This window comes from Diorhabda carinulata, chromosome 7 (genome assembly GCF_026250575.1).
Source record: "Diorhabda carinulata isolate Delta chromosome 7, icDioCari1.1, whole genome shotgun sequence".
Lineage (NCBI taxonomy): Eukaryota > Metazoa > Arthropoda > Insecta > Coleoptera > Chrysomelidae > Diorhabda > Diorhabda carinulata.
Genome location: NC_079466.1, coordinates 21,286,859 through 21,314,133, shown reverse-complemented (window position 1 = coordinate 21,314,133; position 27,275 = coordinate 21,286,859). Strand labels below are relative to the sequence as shown.

Genomic DNA, 27,275 nt, shown 5'->3' with positions numbered 1-27,275 from the left:
TACAGCATTCAGTTTATATTAATATAATCTAATTTCAATTTTATTATGCATATTGAGTCACGAATTTCCATTAAGTAACAAATGGTTGAATCATTTTTTTTGGTTGTTTGTTAAGCTTAACATACCACAATTTCTCGAAGAGAAGCAGCAATAGCGCTGACACGAAACCTAAAAAACATCAAGATTTATAAGTGAGAAAATAGAAAAATTGTAGATGGAGATTGGTTTGAAACAAATTAAAACAGGTTAGGAAATATGGAATAGAATCGTTTGGGGCTTCCACCAGTTGCGCTGGTTCTATATTTATAACTTTGTAGATTAACTGAAAAAGGAATCAAAAGGGAGTCTCAAAGTATTGCCACAAAGAGAGATAAATAATAAAGAAGGTAGGAAGGTATACTAGGGATTAATGGAAGAAATGAAAGAAATGGCCTAACGTTGCAAAGACTGCGCGAATGAAGAGATTATGATGGCTTATTTTTCTTGTTAAATATTTTTAAATTGAAAAATGATCCAGTGCTTTTGACTACTGATAGTCCAGAAAAGTTAAATTTATACAAGTGTAAATCGTTCATATAAATATAAAAAAATATTTTACCCATTAATAAAACGAAAAAACTTCCTTGCATATCATCTAAATTAACTGTGTGATTACTGACTTCGATCAAATGTCTATTCTTCCAACATCTATCCTTTTTTGGTAAATAATCTTTAAGCCATTTCTCTATTAGCCCGACTTGGTGTAACTTCTTGATTCTGGAATTATTTATTCCACTATAAATTGACCACTATCAAACTTGGTTACAAATGAAGATTTAAAATACTCGAGAGCAGTTAAACTTTATTAAGTACGAGTATATTGAGTGGCACAGATTGCAGAGTGGATTTCAGAGTTTGACTACGTCAGAGCCTCAATTTATTTGGTTACTATGTATAAACGTGGACTTTCAATCGCTTTCTTAGATGTAGAAGATTCTACTTCGTTATTTTTAATACCAAACCACTCCTAACTTTCTTAATAAACCTCGTAGTAGTATAGGTATATAGTTATGATTTGAACTTGAAGAGGCTAATAAATGCCATTGTCAAATCTGTTAATTTTTAACTATAATTACACATTTAAAACATTCTACTTACTCATCATTGATTTTTGGTAAATATGGAGATTCAGGAGAGATCATTAAGGCTAATTTTTCATCAAAAAATTCTTCCAGTCCTACAAATAAGAAAATAGTAAGTTGACTAAAGACTAAAAAGCTATATACTCCGCAACAACCTCCAGTCGTCTACAAGGCCCAGATTCGTCCATCTTTGGAGTACTGCTCGCACATTTGGAGCTCGGCTCCTAAGCATACACTGAGGATGCTCGACTCAATACAGAAAAGCTTAGAGCATAGAAGAAAGGTCGCTGACCTGACTCTAATTTACCGATACTACTATGCCAGAGGCTCTTCCGAGCTATCCAGCATAATCTCACCTAGAGCAGTATTTAAAAGATCTACTCGACAAGCAGACGTGGCCCATAATCACCGAGCTCGCCTGCAGACGTCCAGAACTTCAATTTATCGGGACTATTGGGCTTTTTTTACATAAATAAAAACTCGACACCAATTAGTGGTTGATTAAACAAACAGAGACCTATAATAGTTTCACCACATTGAGACTTCAATCGCTCAGTGGACCTCGTGCAAGTAATGTCAGATCTATAATGCATATTATGGAAATCAGACATTTTTATAACTTGTAAAAGTGGGAAAAGAATTTTGAACAGTCCCTAATAATGGCCACTATCCATAGAGAATATTCTATTCGTTTTAAAGCTTGATGAAAAACTATACTTTAATTTTCCTATTTATTTAAACAGTTTTTAAGCCGTGGGGTTGATTTATACACAGCTTGTATCTTACTTACAGAGTTTATATATACACTATACTATTAACTATCCACTAAATTGACTAAATTATCCACTAACACTCAACTATACACTAAACTACTCACTAACACTTATATCATTTATTTAAATTCACCGTTTGGTTTAGTTTTTATTATCCTGATGTAGGCCCTACATCAGTTTATCAGACTGACTCTCCGGCTGTTAGGTACTCGTTTTTATAAAATATCTGACTTTCAGGTAAACAAATAAAAAGGCCTTTTTAGAAATTGTTTTTATAACAAAAGTTACAACATAATTCGATCAGCTCACAAAAAAGATACAAAGTATTAATCGATTAATTTAAGCATCGATTAACATAATCGAACAGGACCGACTCCACGATCTATATCAGTGAACGAGGTCATAATAATATGAGAGGGATACAATGGCTTTCAAGATACAGCATTTCGTATTCTTATCTTTTCTACATAATTTTATTGCTTTTCCTTTAAACTGAATAGTCTGATAAAGAGTTTTGGATACAAGAGAGACGAATTTTCAAAAACCTTAATCAATTCTTCTTGGGTATCCGAAATGATAACTTGATAATCGTGTTAGTCTAATTATGAGTGTTGGAGTATTGGTAGTAAATAATGTGGAAGTAAAGTGAATATCACTGATTGTTCCGGAATTTCTAGCTTTGAGACTACTTTACCTAGAACAAAATCACATCGGCTGGTTTTTAAAAACTGCTCCTTCATGATAAACTGCAACTTAATCTTCCAATCGATGTAAGCATGTTTACCTTCTCGGATACTGTTAATAACAACCTTAAAATCAGTTGATGTATGCTTCGATTTTCCATTCAAAATTGTTTTAAATCGATATTCATTAGAAACCTGAAATGGAACAAAATTTAAATGTAATGTAGTAATTCTGATTAAAACGCAATAATCCAGGTATTAATAACAGGTTTCTATTATTCATAATTATCTGTCAATGAACATCACCTTTAATTCCTTTTCCAAGAAGCCGCCTTCTTTGAAAGTCCAACTAACTGTATCTTTATGTGCTATCAATTGTTCTAGGTCGGTTATAGGTATATCTATTTTAGGAAAAGTAAGAAAAGCAACGAGATTTCCACAGTACGTGGTAGCCATTACAAGTACCACCAACCACCAAGCTCCTACCAATATTCTTGCACTGTCAGCATAAGGTAGATGCATTCCACCTGAAACACATATGTTAACGAATTGAGGGCTTGGTAAGAGTGGATTTCTCGGAAAATCATGTTCAAAATGTTGAAGCTGAAATTTACACAGAGTGTTCAAATGACCATTCTAAGTCATTATTCAAAAGGCCAGACCTATCCGAAGAGTCTAACACTCCACCAGACGCAGTAGAAGGTCAAATGCACTGAGAGAGCATTGCTCAGGTACATGAATGCATTTAAGAGAGTATTCCTGCAGTTTAAATTTTATAGTTCAGCCCAGAATAAAGTTTTTCACATTTTTTTCTTCATTTCTTAATATACTATTTATTGCAGGCAATATTGCGTCGTCTTCCAACATTTGATATCGTTTCTCGACTCTTCTTCTCCGTACACTTTTTGGAATGGTTATCAGTTGTCATTACCCATTTTTGGAATATTGTGCCAATAGTACTATGTCCAGTGATAACTCCAATGGTTTTCGGGATTCACTGTATCGGGAATCTTATTACCTTTTTTGTATTCCCTTTATCAAACTTTTTGGAGATCATACAATCACCATATACCCTGATGTTTGGTTCTGGTTCCTATATCAATAGCATCTCTAGATAATTCCATCGGTACTACTGCTGTTCTGACTGTTAAATATTCTCTCCACTCGTTCTACTTTTAATAAGCCAATCTGCCTTAAAGTTTCTTTCTACTTCCTAGTATCCAGGTACCCAGAAGAGACTTCCTCCATTGTCGCGAATCCAGGACTGATATATTTGGATACTAACCTTTCAAGGAAATCTAAGTTGACGCAAAAGCCTTTGGTTAGGAGTCAAATTTTTTGGCACCAGCTTCGCACAGACTTTTGTCATGCGTAATTCCACGTGTAAAATTTTTCTAACAGTCTAATGAGCATCCGGATGCTCATTCGACGATCTGCACGCACGATTTGGTTGATTTTGGTCACTGTTTCCGGAGTTGAAACAGTCACAGGGTGATCTGGGCGCTGGTGATCTTCGGTGCTCTCTGGGCATTCACTAAAGCGCTTACACCACTCAAAAACACGCCCACGAGATAGAGAATTGACCCCATAGACGTCTTGCAACAATTTATAGCACTAGGTCGGAGTTTTTTCAAATTTGAGATTGATACGTTGCTCCTGTTTTTCGGCACGAGAAAAAAAGTTCGTTTCTTGTTTCAAAATTTAAAAAGACACCTCGACAGGTAATTTTTTATTTGGATTTCGAAACTCACTAGATTTAATGACTGTTCGACGTTCACTCAGAGCTTCACTTTGGCGATAACTGTTTTCGTCGGATGCCTAGAATTTTGAAAGTTTTCGAAATTTGTAATTATATTTAAATGAGTGATCGCGAATTCAAGGATTTTCACGTGTTTGGATGATTGATTAAGTGAATCAGTTTTTGTGTTATGACCTGTAACTTGCAGGTTCCAAATGAAGAGACATCTTGCAGTACTTAATCATTGAATCAGTCGGCAAAAAATCGTTAAGGGTTGGAAAGGTCTAATTATTAACTTGTAAATAGGAAATGGAAGTAAATCTAAAAATATTGTTCATACTTTACCTTGTTGTAACAGAGCTCCATACATGTACCAAATACAGTTCTGTATAGAAGCAAGTCCTCCTTTCATGGGAATACCTTTGTATTCGTAAACAGGACTAGAACGATGAATGAAATATAGAAGAGGTCCCATCGATATTATAGCTGCACATAAACCCAACCAAGTCTGAAAATGAGTTCAAAACACGAGATTTTCAATCAAAACTATTAGGATTTTTTGATAACAGTCCTAATATTATGTTTATACAAACCTTTTTAGAAGCCACTAAAAAAATATTCTAAATTTAACAATAGATAGTTATTTTTGTTACTAGTTAAGAAAAGAGCGATATTCTTCAAAAAGTTGAGTTGGACAATATCGCTTTTTTCATAACGTTAGTTACAATCCAATATAATAATCTAATGTGGAATCAAATGTTAGAAGTATTGATACTATGAAAGAAAACAACGTTTTTTCAAAATAAGTCAAAACAAGTCAGAAGTAGTCACTTGAAATGACTTCAGATAGCGAATTAGACACTCGATTTGAAGTAACAGACATGTGATCAAAGAAAACACATTTGGACAATTCTTCCTATTTGTCAAGACAACTGTTAGACACGGAAGCTTTAACAGCATGGAAATTATACTTCTGAAAGCTTTAGCATTGAGTATAATCGGCATAGAGAATGTCATGCAGAAGTTTATACTTTGGACTTATAATTCGGTCAATTTAGACATTCTAAGTTACATAAATTCTTATCAAGCTGTAAAATTGTTTAAAATACAAATACAATCATTTCCGTGAACGGGAAAAAATTTATTCAAGGTCAAAGGTCAATAAAATGAGTTTTTCGGGATTATCAGCAAAACGGTGACTTTTATCATGAAAATACTTCAGACAAAAATTGTAGATCATAAAATTATCTACAAAAAACGTATTAATACTTTTTTTCTTACAAACCATTGTTTCTAAGATATAATGATTCAAAAAGTTATAAAAGTTTTCGTATTTAATGGTTTCGCCAATATATTTTCAGCAGTAAACTTTTCTTTCAACATTGAAATGAACCGAGACTTGTTGTGAGTATTTATAAGAAATTTCTGTTGACTGATTGGAACTGTCATAAGTTCATCAAATAAATTATCAATTAACGAAGATGTTGCTAAAGTTCGACGATGTTGTTCTGCAGCTTTGGTATTTCTCGTGCAATAATTATAGTTTGAAACATTATAACTTTTACAACTTTTTAAATCGTTATATCTCAGAAACAGTGAGTGATAGGAAAAAAGTATTTATACGTTTTTTGTAGACAATTTTATGGTCTATAATTTTTGTCTGAAGTATTTTCATGATAAAACTTACCGTTTTGCTGATAATCGCGAAAAAATAATTTTTTTGACCTTTGACCTTCAATAAAAATTTTTTCATACACGGAAATAATGGGGAACATCTAAATTTTATTTTCAAATGTATTTTAAACAATTTCACTGATTTTCAGCTTGATGGGAATTGATTCTTATTTTTTGGTCTAATTTGACCGGACTATTAATAGATAGACAGCATCGCATATTTTTGTAAGAGTAATGATGATGATAAATGTTTTTTGAGGAAAATGATTATGTCCAAAGTTAAGTTGGAATTTCTGGAACCGTTTTGGATATTCACTACCATCACACCAACTCTGAAAGTTACACTTTTTGACGCGCGTTTCGATAACCAAGTTATCGTCTTCAGAGAGTGAAGGTAAACCAAATTTTACCTACGTGTTTGCTTTGTGAGAGCAGCAGTCAAAACTTACTAGTTACGGATGGTGATATATAAAAATGTAGTGTTTGCATATCTAGCTCCTCAGTTTGTGGCATCTCAAACTATGCATAGTATATAGTACTTAATATTATCTAAAATTAAGATTTTTTACATCTTTTATTTCATCCATGATGTAGCTTTCTCTGGCTTAATATATTTTAAAAACAGGTCGTTTATTTTTGAGTTAATTCGTTATTATGTAAACTATCAAATATTAATAATACAATTATCGATTTTGGGGTAAATATATTTGTTCGAGCGTTCAAAATATATAAACTTACGTCAAAATTGAACGGCGATATAAATAATAAAGCTCTACTCAACTCCTTAGGTCTCGCTACCAAAAAAGTATAACTTAGAATAGCTATAGGTTTAGTGAAGTTTACTACACTCTTCAAATCTTCCGTTACTGTAACTGCACAGGCTGCTAAAGCTACAGTCTTATTTTTTAATTGGTCCAAAAGTGTATTAGGTACTTTGTTGGTTAACTCACTGTCTATATCGAACGGAGAAGTAGTCGAGTTTACTGGAAACAAAAAGCAAAATTTGCTGATATAATAAATGATATTGAAGAAACCAACAACAGTGACGTTCAATTTTAAAGAGAAATATTATGTAACTGTTTCAATTGATCAAAATTTAAATATCGTAAGCTAGAAACAAGAAATATTCATATATACAAGTGGTTAGTTGGTGGAAGTTGTTGAGTATTACTCTAATGGAGATTTATGAGATAATATATTGATGTGGAAAGAAATGCAAATACAACTTTGTAAAAACAAGTTTGTTTATTCATATAAACATAAATTTTCATGGTGGAGAAACGAGTGTTATCAAGTATATACATATAAATTGTTCAATTCAGCTACATATACATAATGAAAAGAACAAAAATATGTATTAACATGTTTTTTTTAAAAAATCAAAGTAAATCTGATCAAAGCTTCATCAAAATTAATGCTGTGGCATGAAGAAGTCTTAATACGTGTCTGCTTCAACGTCTACCATGGAGAATAGACTATAAAGTCTCCATGGTTTCTATGTATGTATTTATTAATTTTCTCTAGTTCAGGAAGGGTTTTAGAAGGTAGAAGCTAGTCCGCTTCACCTTCAAGTGTCGAATGCTTTAGTATCGCATTTTTTCTTCAACTTACTTGTATTAGATTTATCAACAGCGGTGAGTCTGAAAGTAAAATTTAAATTCTTCGAAAGCTCTGTAATAATGTCGAGTATAAGTCCTTTGTATTCGGTGATATCCCCAGTTTCATTGAAAGTTAATATTTGCCAAGGAGGGTTCTGAAAGATAATGAGTTTGCAATTACTTCAAACAACTTGCTTCTAAATAATCTGTATCAAAACAAGAAAACATAAATATCTAAAGGCAGCGGCGGCTGGTGTTTCTGAAAAAACTTACCTTGCAGAAGTTTTGTCGTTTTCGTCAAATTACCAATGATTTTATCGATTTTTGTGCTTACATGATGTATTATTGAAACGGTTTCCACGGAAAAAATATGATTTAACAAGTTCTACTTTACGTGTTTACCGAGGTAATTATTATACTTAACTAATTTACATTCATTATCTTTGAAGAAGATTCGCAATATTTCAATTTTCAAAAATGTCTTGATCAACTTAAAACGATTCAACCAAGTAGATAGATTGTGCGCTAAGCCAATCATTCTCAAATTTATCGACGTGTATTCATATTTCCATTGATGAAGCAATGAGAAATGTCAGTCACTGTGATATTCATATTCATCATCATAAATGTCTAAGCAGCATCTGGAGTCGCCTTTGGCTTCACTGTCAATGTTCCAGAGTCAAAGATAAAACTGAATAGATGGATATGAAAAAAGTGGAAACCTTTTAATCCATCTAAAAATAATTCGCATTCTAAGGACCCTTCCAGGTTTTGAGTTACTACTGTCCTTCTCGATTGACTTCAAGCTAATAATCTTGACCCTTTTTAGTTATGCTCAATATTTCAAAGCCTCTGGCTATTCGTGTTTGAATTTATTCGTGCCATAACAGTATGGACATTCCTGTTTTGTCACCAGCAGTTTCTCGGAATGAAAGTTCAGTTTTTAAGAGATCAACAATTCGACTTCCAATTTCCTGTATTTTTCTGCCAGTTTCTAGCTCTTACCCTTATTAGGTCATCATCCACCTCTTTTAACTATTTTGTACTAGGCTTACCGCGTCTTTTTCTACCACTGGGTCTCATAGCGTCTTATTGTATGCCATAGATTTTGTTCCTTCTCTCCTGTCATGCCTCAACTTAACTCGAGATTTGATTTTTTTTACAACATCTTCTCCGCAGAGTTCGTCATTTATTTCTCACCCTATATACTCCTTGACGAATTTTCACTGACCCCTTTATGGTTCTGGTTACCTTTCTTTCGTTCTACCAAATTTTTTCTTCATCATTTCTTGTTAGTGTCATTGTTTCAGCTTTCCATCTTGTTTAAAATTGTCACCATTATAGATTATCTAGTTTACTAAGGAAATTTCTACTATAACTTAACTTAATCTATCAACTCACATGGAACGTCACCATAGGCAATGCTTTACCCCTAAATCCATGTGAAACGTGTAAAAATAATACATCTGTCATTTCAATTCCATCACTAGGTCTCCAAACACCAACTGGATGAAGTTTCGGCGTTGATTTTTCGCCAACGGCCTGATATTCTACACCCCAAGTTTCTCCAGTTGATATTTTCCAGTACGTACAATTATCACAGACGCCGTTTTTTGAAAGATGAATCTTTAAAATATAATAAAAGAATTAGAAGACAAATTTCTAAGTGATAGACTTGGAATCACATGAAATTAAGTTTAAGTTTATTGATCCGTTTAGGTTCAGCAACAAAATTTAATTCGATTTTACTCGTAAACTACATAGTACTTGAAGCTGTATTTGAAGTCAGTCAGTCAGACATTAGTACTTTCTATCTTAATGTAAATGAAAATATTTTTAAGCACTCGCCTACTATATGGACCGTGAAGCCGGTCCTGTTCGGTTATAATGGAAGTCTAAAATTTGGCGAATACGTCAGTTGGCGGCGTCTTTGATATAAACATTTTATTAGAAATAATTTCTAGGCAGATCTTTTTAACTATTAGTTTTTTGTTTACTTTCTAGAATTCTAGAAATGTCCATTTTGATATATATTCGAGCTTGTTTAGATACAATATACAAAATTTGATATATTTGAGTGACGCCAGTTTTCGAATAATATTATATTTTTTTACATCGCCATTAATATATTCTCATTTTTATAATCTGGTTTAATTCTTGTTTAGGTTAACAGAAAATATACGTACTTTCATATTTTTCAATAAAAAGTCTCTCCTTTCACTTTTGGTAGGCCTTATTGCCTCCCATTCCTCTTCCGATACTTGACTAGCTGTATTGAATTCCTCAGTTATGGCTTGATCTATAGACCTAGTAAATGATTCTAGCAATTCTTTTATATGACATTTTCTTCCCCCCTAAAAAATATACGTACCAAACATGGAGTAGATAAAGTGGTTGCAATGAAAACGTATGTAGATATATTTGTTTTTCCTAAATCGTGTATCTGGTTTATCGGAGATGATTAAGTTAATTGCATTAGGACCTTAAGGAGATTATAAAAGAAAGGTGACTTGGGATACCCAATAAAAGGTAACTTGGAATTCCTGGAGTCGAAGGATTATTGTTTTATTGGGGAAGTTGTTCGGGGAAATGTGTATTTTGCTGACTGACTTCCAGCTCACGTTTTTGGTTCGCTGATCTTTGTGTATCATTTAATGATGTTTCAACCAATATCTTCTGGGGGGAAATGGGGGGCAGACTAGTGTTTACCTGTGTGATACCTATTTTGGAATGATATTTAAAATTATTTGAGCACCAAACTATAGTACAGCCATTCAAGCTTAAGATCGACCGAAACGTCGCAATTTTAAAGACCTTCATCGAAAACTTGGAATTAAGTTCATCTTACCCTCCTCTTCAAACTTGACTTGGTCGCAAAGTTTGCTTTTTTTAACGGGGGAAAATCACCCCTTTCTCCAATAAATTGAAAATTAATGAATTAAAGCGGTAATGGGCTACAGTTATGTTCTAATATAATAAATTTTGATTGTTTTGTATCATGACTTTAATATTTTGATATTTTACAGATCACCTACCCTAAAAAAACAACCCCTCATACAAAGATTATTTAAAAAATGTGGTAAAAAACATGAAATTTTTTTTATTTTGGATCGTAATAGGGGAATTTTTGTTCTTCAAGTATAAGAAATCTGACCCTCAATATTTTTAATAATGCAACCACCAAATAAATACTCCAAAAAGATCAAAACTTATACGTTTCGTGATTTTTCAGCATTATCTCTAGGTTTTTTAATAATAACTCGGCTTCCCTTTAATGTTTTTGCATTCATCCTTAAATCATTTTGTGGGGAATTTCATAAGCTACAAAACCTTCTAGGCGGTTTCTTCAGAGAATTTTGATATTAAAGAGTAAAAAAGACTCTCCCTTAGCATTGAATACATACTTTAAACGCTTATATCTTGTTTAATTTTCAAGCTACGTCAGTTTAAAAAAAGTAAAATGTTCAGTAAATAAAAGCTAAATTTTAGTTACAAAAAAATATTTTCGTTGATCCAATAGTTTTTGAGATATTTTGAAAAAATAACGTTTTCTTTAAAAAAATCGAGAAAAAATCACATTTAACCACGTCTTCCAAATCAATCAAACTTTTGGAACGTGTTGTTAGGGCTTAAAAAAATATAATTTTACATGGGCTACGATTAATTTTAATTTTGCCGCACATAGTATTAAATTTACCGACATTTTTTTTTTCAAATTCCAGTTACTTATTTTCGTCATAACTCGCTTAATTTGCATGCTAGACGGTTTTATGAAACCTCATTTTAAAGTACTGAAAAAGTACTTTAAAAATGTTCATTACAATTTTTTATGAAAAATTGATCGTTTTTCCGTTATTTGAGCTCAAACTTCTGCATAAATTTACGAAAAAGAAAAAATTAAATTGGCTTTCAGTGATTCATTAGTTGCTAAATTTTATTTAAAAAATTTAATTTAAACTGACTAATTTCTTTGTTTTTTTATAAGCTTTAATTTTGATGAGAATAATTTTTTCTAGCAAATGCGTAATTTTCGAGTTTTTCGCGAAAAAATGTTGAAAAACGTTTTTAATTTTCAATCGCGAATAACTCAGAAATTATTGAGTTATTCAATTCTCTATCAATTCCTGGTTTTATTTTGAAATTTCCACTCCCGAGTAAGGGTGGTATTCACTCCTGGGGTAGAAGCATACATTGGCAGGTTTGTTATTTGTTTGTTTTTTGTTTGTTGGTTGTTATTTGCATCATTTTTGAGCTTCTGTCAAAATTTCAAACTAATCCATGAAGGTCTTTGAAATTGCGAGGTGGTTTGCTTGGGTCACTATACTGTATGTATTCTCACGTCTCTCTAATGCAACGTAGGGATTATACTCACAGCACAAACATTGGTAGTAAAACTGGAATTGTACAGAAACGCTACGTTGTCTCCTTCCTTCAGTAAATTTTCGAAAACGTGAATATCCTGAAAGTGACGATTGGTATCCGATATAATATACATCCATTGATTATTTATACCGGCTATTTGTAAAGATTTAGCATATTCCATCAAAATTCCGACAATATAATAACTAGCTATGACCAGATAATTACTACCAACAATTTTTGGATCAATAGTTGAAAGTACGGTCTTCAAATCTATTCGAGACATATTCGATTCCAATTTCATTAAGGATATGCCTGAGGCTTTCGCGTTGCTGGTTCTTCGTTGAGTAATCGATTTTATAATTCGAGTTATCATATCTCTGCCTAAAATTAGACAATATAATTCCATCCAAAACATCTACCAGAAAAGCTAAACAAATAGATGTGCGTGAACGGAAAGATATAGAAAATAGTAAACTTTCGCGGATGCCACCAAAAAAATAATGATTGCACTAAATTCAAAATCCAAAAACATTCGTACCCTACACGTTTTGATTCGTTTCACGGGAGTTTATTTTGAAATGTCACAAAGATAGAGAACCTAGAGATGGCAGCACTGCATTTTCAAATACTACCTTCCTCAAGTTCCTCAAGTTCTGACTGGAGTGACAAAATATGATCTACTATGATTTCAAAAATGGTTTAAGTAAGCAAAAAAGTCTTGACCAGTTGCAGTTGCGCATTTGGTAATGATAGTAATATAAATTTCTTAATAGACTTTCATCTCAAATATATATAGCGGCGAAAGAAAATTAGTTCCAAAGCATAATGACTAATTACATAAGGAGCTGAATGCAAACAGGACGATTTTTTTAATACCTATGGCTTCCTCAAACTGAAAGTGGTGATATATTTATTGAAAACGCTCTAAAGCCATCATAAAATCTAATTTCAAACTTACAGAATGTTTCACACCGTGTCACGTCTCTTTCTTGTTCCAACCAAGATGGAGGTTGTCTTGCAGAAGGATTAAAATATTTGCTTATTTCTGATTTTCAAAATGCATTATACCCAAATCAATTTTCCCAATGCTATTAGCGTTTAAATCGATAAAATTGATATAGCCTCCTAATAGAATATAATTTGTACAAGCTTCATAATCCTGAGTAATGTATTGGTCGTTTATAGAAAGGAAACTGTTGATTCCTGTTTTTGCGTTATCACTGCTTATGTTTCATTTAAATATTACTTGGTTTGTGTTTTATATATGATGCAGTTCTATATTTGTAAGTTAGTCACCCTGTCGCGGAAACTGTATAGGAAGGAGGACGCTCGCTGTTGAGTTTTCTGCTGTTAATAAGTCCGGTAAACCTTATATTTATTGATTCTATATGGACAGTTTAAACGGGAATGTCCCACTATTGAGGTGCCGACAATATACTATTTTCTTTCTCGTTCCAGATACTTCGTACATGTTGCGCATGCTTGAGAATGCGCAGAACCGAGCTGGAACCTCGGAGGATAGAGAAATCGATATGATTCTGTCTTCTTTAGTCGGAACAGCTTCCACTTACAGAAGTTGTCCATATACATAGAAGTATGTGCCACCAGGGCGTCTATTTGTTGTTCTTTAGTAACATCAAAACAAATAAGTTTCAAAAGTTATGTACAATTGAATTTTGTGATCATTAATAAACAGTGAATCGTTGTAATTTGGAGATAAACAGGGTATTTCTAAATTCCAACATATCACCCTTAAAAGTGTTGACTAAAATTGAGTTTTTATTTTCTTTCTAAAATTTCAGTAAAGCTAAAAACTTGGAATCTGTAATTTTCGTGCACTCGCAAGTCAGCAACCCTTTATTACTTTATTTCATATCATAAGTTTCTTTCAAGATGAAGTTTTATCAAATAAAATTATAACTTGAAATCCTCTTTTCCCAAAATCGATAGCTGCCAAGAAGAAAAAATAAACAACCATAATTTTTTTAATAAATTCAGTGGAAAATAGTAAATATGTGAAATGTAATACAATTCATAATGAATGCTGAAAATAACCACCTCTAGCCAAAATATTTGAACGTGTCATGAATTGCCGTACACGTTAAAATATTTGAGGTGTATTTTTTATGGTGTCAAGTAGACTAACGAGTTAAGGTAACCCCATAAACATAAATCACAAGGATTTCACTCTGGAGATCGAGGAGACCAGTGTTGGAGCCCTCCTCGACTAAACCAACGTTGGGATACGTTGTATCTAAATGTTACCTAGCAGTCCAACTGAAGTGTACGAAAGAACCTTCGTGCATGATCCCCATGTTTCGTCCGATATTGAGTGCATGTCTGCAATTAGTTCAATGAGATTATTTTCGAGAAAACTGTGTGAGAAATTCCATTTGATATTTGCGACAGAGAGTATGGTCCAATGAAGTTATCCTCTACAATACCAATCCATACGTTGACCGACAAAACATTTTGAAAATGGTGCTCATGGGTATTCCCGTCTGCCCATAAGTGAAAATTTATGATAGATACTCTTTAAAAATGTGTCTCGTCCGTAACAATACATTATTTAAAAATTTTGTACCATGTCATTGAAGAAAATCTCTAAGTGAAAGAGCTTGTACCCGTTGGATGTGGTAAGGATATAGCCTGCAAATTTGGTCCCCGTATAATGTAACAGGAATATTGAAAACATACTCGCAGTTAGTCCTTTCAAGTTTCTAGCTCTACTGAAATTTTGGAAATATTATGCATTTTGTCTCAAGATGGCTAGCAACCCATTTTCCGTGTCACTTGTTAAAAAAATATAGAATTTTCGGACCCACCCTATTGGGTTTTGAAATATTTCAACAAGTGCTATTTTCTTGTACGTGATCTAGATTTTTACGATCACTTAAAAAAATAGTGAACAAAGATACTTACTAACAGTGGTATCGTATATCATCACCAACGTTTTCCATGTATAAACTCCAGCACTACGTAGATCTAACATTATTTGAGGTAATTCCTCTCCGATAGAAATAAGAGGTATCGTTATCGCAGTTTCGGAAGGTAATCTTGGGCAATCTGAATCTTAATATGAAAATTTTCATTATTTTTTCTTATATCATGCAAAAATTGTGAGGATTATGAACAAAAAGGGAAAAGAATTTGAATACCTAAGACAAATCGTTCCCCAGTTAAAGGAGTGTTTGTTTATATGTCACAAAGTAAAAAGTTGTTGGGTGATACTAATTGTATAGAAACGTCATGACACCAAGACTTAAAGTAACTCATTTGTACGCATTCCGAGAGGATTTTCGCCTAGTGTTACCTTCGAAACGAGACTGGGAAGTCTCGTCTCGCAATTAAAGTCTCGTCTGGTTTTATGACTCGCACACATTTCATAAAAACCTCGCAAATATTTCATGTTTCGATAACATTAGAGATAATTAGAATAATTAATTATTATGTCCCGTTTTTATCGGGCGAGATTTGTGATGTTTTGGAAAGCGAGACGAGACGAGAATCTCGCAAACGAGAAGAGAAGTTTCCTTTAAATGGCTTGGCTGCCAAATGTCATTAAAACCCTTCATCTTACAGATTTTTTTTTGTCGCTTTCGAATTTAGGTAGGTTCGTTGTACTAGAGTATGCTTTTCAGCTTTGTCTTATAAAATTAAGGTGATTGAGAAAAATATGAAAATGTTAATAGTATACAAGGGAAAGTTGACATATTTTTAGTCAGAAACTGAAATATAACGTCAACTAAAAAGTATTTTCGGATTCTTACTTAATATTTATTATTATTATCCATCAGTGCAGAACTTTAGTGGTTTTGCCGCAAAAAACTTGTCAAACTTACCTTTCGTAACTCTCTAAAAATACATTAATGTTTTCTACACTTCTATTCATTCTAATAGAACCGGTTATATGTTTGTTTAGCGATACAACTCATATCACAATGTCAAAATGGTCCCGGGATATACCTACTACTCCCTAAGTTTTCACCAAACGTATTTGTCTTCAAAGGTGGTCTGTCCAAGTTTGTAGCCACTCATCCGCCCACAGGCCCCGAAACTGCAGTGGGAATCACTTAATTACAGATCAAGGAACACTTTAAGCAATGAAAATAAAAAAAAAGAAAAATCATGGGTCCAGTCATACCAATGTAAACAAGGTAAAACCTGCATGGATATGCGTAAGTCAGGTATCACATATACAGGACACTGATCCGGACTATAAGCTCTATGGAATAGAGAAGCAAATACATCAAGTAGAAGTCTTAGTGTATTAATGGTCGTTGAACCGAGCGGATCCTTTCAAATAGGAACTCTACTCATCTGATGCTCCAATATCAACCAATGATTGAATGAGATGTGGATTTGGTCCCGGGATGTATTTACTATCCCCTAAGTGGCCACCAAACGTTTTTGTTTCCAAAGGTGGTCTGTCCAAGTTTGTAGCGACTCATCCGCCCACAGGCCCCGAAACTACTTAATCAAGGAACACTTTCAGCAATGAAAATTTAAAAAAAAGAATTATGGATCCAGTCATACCAAAGTAAACAAGGTAAAACCTGCATGGGTATGCGTAAGAATCACTGATACACACTACCAGTTCTGTGGAAAAGTCTTAGTAAATTAATGGTCGTTCAACCGAACGGATCCTTTCAAACAGGAACAATTAGGGGTCGTTTAGTATAACCAGTGGTAATGGACTAACATGCAGAAGACTAAAGGAACAACAGAATAGAACACCAACACCTTATAAGGGACTTTGAGCTGCTTTCCAGACAATTATAAGAAGAAACCTATTAAATATTGTCGTTATAAAAATAAATTTTTATCAAGTGTGTTAGGCATAGTAGAATGGCGATTTAAGTGACGAAAAAAGTGTCAAGCAAAGAGACCTGCTTCCGTTTGTCTCTGTCTACATGTTTTTTGGATAAACTTTACTTTTTATTATTACGTATTTGCTTGGAATGGATATTTTTTTAAGTAAATTCACTTATAACATTGCTCAATGTCGCATTACTTTTCTACTATATGGTGATTTATAGAAATGTATGAGTCCCTATTTGGTATTTATTCTCTTCGGTGTACTGTACAGTACTGCATTAAGAAGAAATGAACTATATGCCTTGTATGCATCTCATTTCTCTTACCTGTTAAAGCCATGTGAACCAAATTTTCAGATTGAGTTAAACTAAACAGTTTCCAGGTATCATAGCAAGAAGCGATGCTCAAAATAGCTGTCAAATCTAAAACGATATATAATTTAAATAAAAAAAAGCTTGTTTTCAATTTTGTACCTTTTCGAACGTTTATTCGAGTCCAAGAATACGAATATACATTAACGCCGCCGTGTTTTAATATTTCGTGTTTAGCGTAAGTAAGATAATCATCTATTTCGGCTTTCACTTCGTTATAATCTTCATTAACGAATTCTCTATCTATGACAACAGCTGAAAGAAAATCAAAACTAAAGTAAAACAGTTTTGTAGTCGACTTCAGATTTAAAACGAGTTATTAATATAAGATGATGATCTGAAATTAAATCTATAGTATGGATAAAGGTAAGGAAACAATCTGTTTGTATGAGAAAGTCTCCGTAGAAATGTGTTCAATAAGGGTGGTGCCACATTAGGGTCGACTTAAAAGGAAACGCCAAATACTTTTCGCTCCATGGACAACTTTCCATACTTTTGTACTTCCGGTTTAGAAGGTTGGATAGGTTCAGGAGTGGGTATGTTAATTTCTGGAGCCTCTTCGGGCTTATTAACCAGTATAGAAAGAAGAGTTCTCGGTGGAGATGGAGCCTTGATAAATATTACCTTTAATTTTTTACAACCGCAATATGATTAAGCAGATGAACTTCCTCGGGTTCTTCATGTGCAGCACGAACGTATACACGTTTATGCGCAACAACCGGGTCAGATTGGATAATGGTAGGTCCAGAGGAATAATCACGGAAAGCGTACTACCAGAATCGAAGCTAGGGAATACTTGGTTTCCAAAATCACCGTTTCCGAAAGTACCAGTCGGGAATTGGGTTTAAATTTGATCAGATATAAGAGAATTTTACTGATGGGTAACTTAAGGGCTTTTCTTTCTCGAAATTTCTCTAATGACTTTTAGCAAACAAATGATTTTTGTACTAATTAAAGTTCACTATCTTACGTTACGATATGACCAGTATTGCAAAAGACACAGGTAAATAGTTGGTTCTATGAGTTCTTTCGCTTTTATTGGATTTGAATCGTTTAGAAATACAGGTGACTGCAGTTTTATTTGAGATTTATTACTCGTAGATGCATAATTCATCAATTGTGAAGATGTTATACACTTGTACCCAGCATATTTTAACATTTTAATGCACTAGCAGACTCGAATCTTGCTTTGAGCATTGGTTAAGTCATGAAAGATCCGATAGGAACAAATTTTCAAGTCACTTCGAAATATTCTTTAAATATTTTTCAAAATACCATCCCATTGCATCAATCCACTTTTACCGTCGAGATTTCAATCGATATGGACTTCCTGGAAGGCTTCAACGGAGATGTCCTTGAGTGACCTCATCGTAACGGTTCTAGTGTTGTCTATGGTCTCCAAATATTTTCCTTTCAGTGATCTTTTGAACCAAAGTACCAAAAAGAATTCTGCGGGACGAAGTCGGCGCTGTAGACAGGCTTAGGTTTGACACTGATCTAGTTTTTGTTAGATAGTCGCACGTTGGCCTTCGACGTAAAATTTGAAGTGTCAACCTTTTCCCGACTACTACGAGAGACAATCATCTCCAAAGGCCTCCTGAAGTATTCCGAAAGTCATCGCTGGCGTTTTCTTGAGTCTCCCTTAAAATTTGACCGCGTACCCCAGCTCGATCGTTTTTTCCATCCTGATTTGCTATGTTATCAAGATCCTTCTCGACCTAGTTCTACGCTCAATCGCACACTGCGACATATAATTAGTGATTAATTAACTGGATTAGACCCTCTAGCTGATAAATAAAAAAAGTAAAGTGAAAACCTTCAATTGAAATTTATTAAAACTTGAAAAATTAAAATTTTGGCATAAATCTTGGTATAATTATTGATTTTTTTCAACTTAATTTTTTTTGTTTCTTTTTTTACTGTAATAAAAAAAAATAGCAAGCTCACAAGTTACTTCAATCGAAAATACTATTATAGAATGAAACAAATGCAAAATCACACATTTTCCAGCCAAATTTGGACCCGCGACCATTTGACTGCAAGGCGACGTACTATCCTTGGGACCCTAACTGCATTTTGGTTATAAATCGTCGAGCGACAGATTTAATTTATAATATTATATAGTTAATTTAATTAATAATATTCAACAGTCAATGTTAAGTCAAATAGAGCCAATACTATTAATTTAATCAGTTGTTTTCTCATAGTTTTCATTTTATTTTTTCTTAGTTTTTTGTAGCGCCATCCATTAGTGAAATTATTAAATGCGAATCAAAAATTTTATAACATTATCATTCACAAAAAAATTAAATAATAATAATAATTATTATTATTAAATAAGTCATAAAAGCGAGAAAGTATTTGAAATTTTAAGGTTGATAGAAGTTAGAAAATTCAATGAAACAGACATACTAAACTAACTAAGGTAGTAAGCTAAATAAAGTACAGTAAAAAACAATTATTTTTCTAAAAATGAAAATAATTCCTCACCTATCGATGCATTAGTTGTCAGTAAAGAGGGAAAATTTTCCGTCAATCCAAATTTTAAAAATGTCAGGAGAGTGAACCAAACAGACACTTCAAGATACATGTTTTCACTAACAATCCCGTAGCGATTTTAACGATCAAACTTAATTAACTAATCAATGAGAGCCTAGTAGAATAACTTATTTTATTAAAACTCACATTTGTGCAGGTGCTATGAAGGGATGTTTAGAAAATAAATAAGCTTCCGTTTGTCTGAGAAAAAAGGTTAACTTAAATTTTTTATGAATCAATCTAGCACACACGAAATCAACATTTGGTTGAGAATTATTGAAAATATAGTAGGTTACAATATATATGAAGTTTCATAAATGGAATATGGATATTTTCAAGTATTTTCTTGTGTGTTTATAGATGTAGTAAATATGGAACGTTTCATTGTATAATAATATTGAAAGAAAGTTTGTATGTAAATGGAGATGGCGATGGAGATCTGTTAATCCCACTCCTCTTAAAAACCGGATGGCTGCCATAGACTTCATCTTCTATTCCTATTTCATACGCTCCCAGGTGCCCCCAGGTGTTCTGGATTTCCATAGAGTTTCTCACTTCGAGAGAATGTGGATACAGGTTTCATCCTCAGTGCAACAAAATCTAGCGTCTTCAGGTGTCTATTGAGGGACAGTGCCTCGATAGGACTCCTGTTAGTATTCGTAGGCTGCTTTTGCTTAGGTTTGGTTCTGTGCCCGTACTCTCTTATTCCAATTCTGTCTGCTGCTTTAAATCCGTCCGTATACCATTTAATGGCATTTCTGTTCATTTCTTGGATGGTTTTTGATCCCAATTACGTCTACAGCCTAGAATTGAGGCATATCACAGGTTTGGTTATTATTTAGGGACGGTTTTTCTTTGGTAATTTCGTCTCTGAATATTTCTAAGTGATTTTTTCTCTGCCACGCTTTCCAGTACTATATGAAGAGGTGGGAGATTTATAATCAGTGCAATGTTGGGCATGATTTCATGGTTGCACATATGCAAGCCAAAATTTGTACCTTTGAGAGATTGTTTCTCGTGGTATTCAGACTAGCTCTAGTACCCCAAACTAATGCCACATATGTGTTGATTGGTCTCACAATTTCCGTATATAACCCAGAAGCGTTACTGCTCAGATTTTCAATACTACTTCTTAAATATAATATAAATATACTGGGGAATCATCAAATTAATTACTATGGCTATACAACAGAAGCGACTACTACACCTCAATAATTGAACAACAAAATACCTTCAAGCCGACTGACATGTTACACTAGAAGAGTTCTATATCCAACGCTGAAAAAAATAAAATTGAAGAAAGAAGAATAAAGTTTATGCCATGATAATTCTCCTATCTTTCAGATCTCTATTTTTCCATTGTGGCGTGTTCAGACGCAAATAATAATCTGAGGTCAACCTCAAGAGCGTGAACAGATTGTTCTCACTGTTATTGGTTTACGAGGGTGGTTTTAATGTTACTTCTCATTCAGACGTTGAAAACTTTTTCGCTACGGTGACAACATTGTTAATTTTTGTCGTATTTCTACAAAATTTTACATAGCGATATATTGTTACAAAGAAAAGCCTCTAAAAGTGTCCAAATGTTTACGGGTGATGCTAAATGTCGAGAACTGTCATTTACTGCAACTACTACAATATGGTTATTAAAATCCGTGTCTTTGTACTGAACGATTGTGTTAAGAAAGCTAATGATGTAAATATTTCAATTTGGTATGCAATATTTTGCATAGAAAGTTATATATGAAACAGCTTTCTGCGGGGTGGGTGCCGTGATTGCTTAAAGCTAATCAAAAGCTCGTCGCAAGTAGTAGAAACAAATTGAAGTGAAAATTGTGGTCTAGAGACTAGATTCAGAAAAGAATTCATTCAATTATTTCAGGATTAATGAGTACACATACAGTAAGCTTTCATTGCTGTCGATGATTATTTGGAATGATGTACACATGGTCCAAATACTTCGTATTCGTAACTGAGTCCTCGAATGATATTGGCGAAAGGCTAATTTCTCATTCGTGGTCGTTTGGTATTAAAAGGCATTACAATGTGGATCATTACATAATACTGATTAATCCGAATATCCTACTCCGATTCTGTATCATCCCAATATGAAAATCTACCGAATTTTTACAATAATAGACTGGATTTAATGATTTGTCTCGAGGCGCACCTTGTTCATCTCTTCGCTCTATCCCATCGACCTCTAACCGCGAAAAGGCAGTGGTAATGTGAGCAGGTGTCTTTAGTGTCTTACGATTGTCTCCATAACATTTTTAATAAATATGATATGATATGATTGTATCATTGGCATTGTCATGAGCTTAGAACGCTTGCTTGGATGTGATCTTATATAGTAGATGCTGAAAGTCGTCTTTATTTTCTGCTACGGCAATACCATCGTCTGCATAAAACAATACCTTTAGGAAGCGGTGACCCATTCTGTATCCTGCATTGACTTTGTTGACTTCCTCGATAATTTGATCCATTATGATGTTGAATAGGGTTGGGATAAGACTGTCTCCCTGCCGAACAGAGAGTCCTACCTTAGTTTTAATTCTTGTTCTGGTTCCGGTATAAAGTTCTTTGATGACTCGTTGGTACTTATAGTCTGTTGTTTTTCTCAAGACTCCTAATCACGTCTCCCAGGCGTATTATATCAAATGCCTTGGTGAAGTCAACAAAACAGACAAACATGGGTTTATTGAATTCTATCTGACTTTTCCACCGACTGACGAACTATGAATATTGCGTCCACTGTTGATCTATTAGACCTGAATCCTTCTTGTTCTTCGGAAGTTGGTACTTTATTCCATATTCTATTTGTCAATATCTTAGTGAAAAGTTTACCGAACCGACCAGAGCAGAGTTATATTCCTAAAATTATTCGGATCTCTTTTTTCTTCTTTTTTTGTGTATTGGTAGGAAGATACTCGATTTCCATTCATCTGGTTTAGTGCCAGAGGTAATAATCTTCTGGAATAGTCGCGTGTGCCTCTGTACTTAATAAATAACTATTATATTTTATTCACTGATGCCCAGTCAATTTAGGACTGCGATCTTATTTCGAATCATTTTCTTACATGCTGACCTACTTTCATATCCTTTTAAAAAACATGCATTTCAAAATTAATTAGGTACTTAATTGAAATTCACTGTATATACTATTGTAAATTGCACAAATGCAGAGACTTTTACGGTACTTCGGTACATTAACAGGATCGACAACAAACATTATCAATGTATACACACAACGAGAGGTCAATGACTTGTGTAACCGACTTTATAAAAAAACCAAAATAGACTCCTCTCTGCTTTTATTATATCACATTAAATATTCATTATTTCTTTCTCCAAATCAACGGATTTTTCATAATAAAATTAGGTGTTTGTAACATTAATCATCAATCCTAATTTATCATTTACATTAATAATCACTTGAAAGCTTACTAAGGGGAAATTACAAAGTGGAAAAAAATATAGGAAAAATCAAAAATCTACTCGCAAATTGTATTTATGAGAATTCTGATGAGTCAGTAATTAGTCAAATTCATAAAAATTTGTTGTTTGTCAACCATTTTAACTACGTGCCCCAAAAATGCAAAAAAAAACACTAACAAAAGAATTATCACCCCTCAGCTAAGATTTTTCTACAAACAAACAATGTAGTAGTAGCCAGTACTAGTTTAAAAAGAGCTACTGTGACTGAAGGGAAAGAGATTCAAGAGAATTTGTGACATATATCTATCTTTTCAAAGCATAAAAAACAGTGTCACATAATTGGCATTTTTGTCAAATATTAGTAGAGCAGTTAAAAGTTAAAGTATTCAAAATCTTTAACCTCACTTTTCACCTGTCAATAGACGAGTACAATCAATAAAGCACAAATCGAGATTATTCGTATTTCAAATTTCCCGCCAAGTAATTCTTCATACTGTGGCAACACTGGTATCGTTTGGGCAGATTAGCCTTTCGTCTACTAACAGACATCTGTCATTTAATTTGTGTCAAAATTTGAAAGTTTGTTAAGTTTGTGTATGACAACTATTCACAGAAAACTGTTTCTTTATAATACACACGGCAAAGATAAAATAAAAAAGTTAGTTTCTTCTAAATAAATTTATTTTTCATTCAAAAATTCATTGAATCGTCTAAAATATGTTATTTTTGTTGCTTGAATAAAATGCACTTCAACAAGCAATAAATATTACTAAAATAAAAAATGATGTATTTATACGAAATTTATCTAAATATTGTGTACATGATCGCGATTAGCGGTAATTATTACATAGCACAACCTTGAATGAGTCAGAACCATTTTAAATAAGAAGTATTTTTTAATCTCTTATTATTATCTTTTCTTCAAATTTGCTGTCGTAAAAATGTGCCAAGTCATTCTACCTATCTATTAGTCCAGGATCTGTCAAACTTAAAAGTCCCCTCATGCCCTGTATGTAATTTTTTTATGAAAATTGATAGTTCAAACTACGGGAATTGAAAACGAGAGATTTGTAAAGCTGCAGAAATGTTTCAAAAAAATAATTATTAAAAAAATCGATAATTGTTTCCCTCCCATGGTAAAAATGGTTTGCCTAAAGTGTATTGAATAAAAAATTTCATTCTCTTCCAGCAAAAATGAACGCAAACCAATTTTTTTGCACGGAGAGTCAGGCAAACTTTCTGTTAAGGTGTGTAATGAGGGAGGAAATTTCTCCCTAATTACGTAGCATGATTTTTTTATTTTGTTCGTTTTAATGTCTATTTTAAGATTATCTTGGATTGCGGGCTGAGAAACCACCGGAAATATCCAGCAAACCAGATTAAAATCCTTTGACACCGAACTCATTTTCGATAAATAGAATTCTATTTAAATTTCTTATTTCTTAGACCTTTTGATATATTAATGGATCTAAATGCTCTTGATTTTAGGTCTCTTTTGTTTTAAAATTAGTTTTTTTAATAATTCTTTGATGAAAGATAAAATTTGACGTTTCGACTTTTCTTTAAGTCTTTATCAAAACATTTAGATGCTTTAATTCTATTTATCGAAAATGAGTTCGGATTAAATGGATTTTAAGCTGATTTGCTGGTTATTTCCGCCCGTTTCTAATCCCGCAAACCAAGATAATCTTAAAGTAGACATTAAAACGAACAAAATAAACAAATTATGTTACGTAATGAGGTAGAAATTTTCACCTTTATCACACACTTTAAAAAAAGGTTTGCCTGACTCTCCCGGTCGAAAAAGTTGATTTGCGTAAATTTTTTTGCGCAAATGCACGCAAAGCTCGTGTTTTCAATTCCTGTAGTTTTGAACTATCAAGCTTCAAAAAAAAATAAAAACTTGGTATGAGGGAACTATCTAGATCGACAGCTCCTGGACTATAATCTAATATTCAATTTATTTGTTTGTATCATACCTACCATATTAGGTATATAAAAAATTCAAACTGGCAACATCGACGAAGAACTGTCAATAATTATATCGGCGGACTACCCACAACCGTTGATATTCACCGCTAAAACCTTGAGTTTTACTTTCTCACTAGCAGATTTGTTGTAATTGCCGGTGGATAGTGTTCGAGGTCCAGCTACGTTATAAACCGAAACCGTGAGTAATATTTAATCAAATATTCTTATCCATATTATATAGTTTTGTTTGATTAAAAGTTGTGGCTTCGGAGAATGATTTTGTTTGTGTTTATGTAGTACCGATAAAAAATTTTAGTATTAGAAACAAATTATCGAACATAAAATAAATAGCAAATATTTTTTATTATAACAAACTAACGAAGCTTGGAAGCTTGGAAGACAGACCCTGTATACCAGTGATTCCCAACCTTTGTTGTGCCATGTCCCACCCAAGCCCTTCTAAAATTCTTTTGCTCCCTTATGTATACATGATTTTTAATATTAAGAAATCGAATTTTTTTAATAAAGAAACTTAAATGATAGGCAGGACCGGATTATGATTTATAAGGCCCGGGGCTAAAATAATGACGGGGCCCCCTTAAGGAATTCGAAAACCCGTAAAAATTCACAAAATAATATCAATACGTTAGATTTGTGGTATCAACACATTAAAAAATACAGAATGATTTCCAAATGATGGGGTCCTCTTGGACCTGGGGTCCGGGGCTATAGCACCCCCCTCCCAAGCCCCTAGCTTAATCCGGCCCTGATGATAGGAAAAAAATGATTAATGATTAATGAAGATTTTATGTTTAGTTCCAATTTTGTTAGTTTCTGTCCCAAGTCTCCCCGTTCAGTTATATCCAAACAATTTCTTATTTTTTGCCAGTAAATCTTTTACAGCACTAAATCCACATTTAGCTAAATATGGATATGGATAAGGTAACAATAGGTTTTTGCACATTTGGTTAAATTTGGGTCTTTGATTCAACATCCTAAAATTCATAAAAAGTAATTTTATACTTTCGCGGTCCCCTCGCTGTAGAAAATCGAAAAATCATCTGATTTCGATGAATTTTTTTTTAAATCTTCGTTTTTACGGCGGATTTATGAAAAAAATTATGGAAATAGAAAAAATGAAAACTTATATTGGTTTCAGTGCTTTGAATGTTCATGAAAATACACTCATTCACGTATAATTGTTGATAACTTTTTTCCAAATAATCATATGAATTTTTGTTCATAATATACACAGAAAAAACGAATAAATTGAGGTTGGCTATTAAAAATAATTGGGAATGGGGCGAGGGGTGGGGGGCGGTTGTTTGAAACGCAGATCAAATGTAAATTTTTAGCAAAGCGCCCCCCAATATGAGTTATAATTAATTAACTAATTTTTTTTATTTCCATCTTTTTTTTTCATAAATCCGCCGTAAAAAAGATTCATCGAAATCGGATGATTTTTCGATATTCTGGAGCCAAAAAACGAGGGGACCGCGAAGATATAAAATTACCAAAAAAAAACCTAAATTAATACAAAATCTACGATTAAATACGCACGTTGATGTGAGGAAAAAAAAATGATTCTGATTCAGTTGGCGACGATCAGCTCACCGGTGATGTTTGAGACAGTTCTTGGCTTACAGCGGCACCTGTTTGACCGTGAGTTCACGTGGAGCCTACCGTCTGTCGCAGGGAGGTTAACTTGATGACGCCAAAAACCCAGTTGATATTTTGGAGTCGTTAAATAAATTCAAAATATTTATTTGCCACAGTTACTTAAGAATTTGCTTAGCATTTAAATGGCACCTCGCAAAAAGGTTAAATTAGTGTCGATTCCATTTTCGAATTGTCCCCTTTTACAATAAATGTGGACCGTAGACCCCACCCTGGGAAACACGGCTCAAAATAATAGTTCTAATGGTGTCTCATTCTTTTTTGTTGTAAAAAACTCACACCAGTCGATTTGTATTTCCAATTGCAATTTGTTATATATAAAATAATAATATCATCAAATAACATGAATATGTATACATGTATTTGCCTTATTCCTTACCCCTGAACCCCTGAATACATTAAAATAGAGAAAATCGGGTGGTTCTATTTAAAAAAATAAAGAAATTTGATATTTTCGAAGTGAAACTTTGAACACTTTTTATACACACCCTGTATAAAACGAAAAATTTTTCA

The 27,275-nt window shown here is 33.3% G+C and overlaps 2 protein-coding genes across 2 annotated transcripts in view; one reads left to right on the top strand and one right to left on the bottom strand.

Annotated features, from left to right (window-relative positions):
* Nucleotides 1-4: 4 nt before the first annotated feature.
* Nucleotides 5-26,950, bottom strand: LOC130896767 (ionotropic receptor 93a). Its single transcript, XM_057805079.1, has 15 exons — nt 26,646-26,950; nt 17,241-17,393; nt 17,094-17,189; nt 14,872-15,021; nt 11,960-12,330; nt 9,774-9,941; nt 8,989-9,213; nt 7,601-7,742; nt 6,728-6,972; nt 4,661-4,823; nt 2,884-3,104; nt 2,589-2,772; nt 1,138-1,216; nt 599-756; nt 5-168 (listed from the first exon to the last, which is right to left on the bottom strand). The coding sequence occupies exons 3-15, from the start codon at nt 17,104-17,106 to the stop codon at nt 71-73; spliced, it is 2,217 nt and encodes a 738-aa protein (XP_057661062.1). The 5' UTR covers nt 17,107-17,189; nt 17,241-17,393; nt 26,646-26,950; the 3' UTR covers nt 5-70.
* LOC130896875 (uncharacterized) overlaps nt 25,105-27,275 on the top strand; it is a 31,997-nt gene continuing 29,826 nt past the window's right edge. The window contains exon 1 of the mRNA XM_057805239.1: nt 25,105-25,284. The gene's annotated coding sequence lies outside the window, so the exon portion shown is untranslated. The remainder of the gene's footprint in view (nt 25,285-27,275) is intronic.

Coding starts and splice junctions, on each gene's coding strand:
- LOC130896767 (XM_057805079.1), bottom strand. Junction 9,214..9,773: donor TTTTATTGAAAAATATGAAA/GTACGTATATTT, acceptor TATATTTTAAAG/ATTCATCTTTCAAAAAACGG. Junction 3,105..4,660: donor TGGAGCTCTGTTACAACAAG/GTAAAGTATGAA, acceptor TATGTGTTTCAG/GTGGAATGCATCTACCTTAT.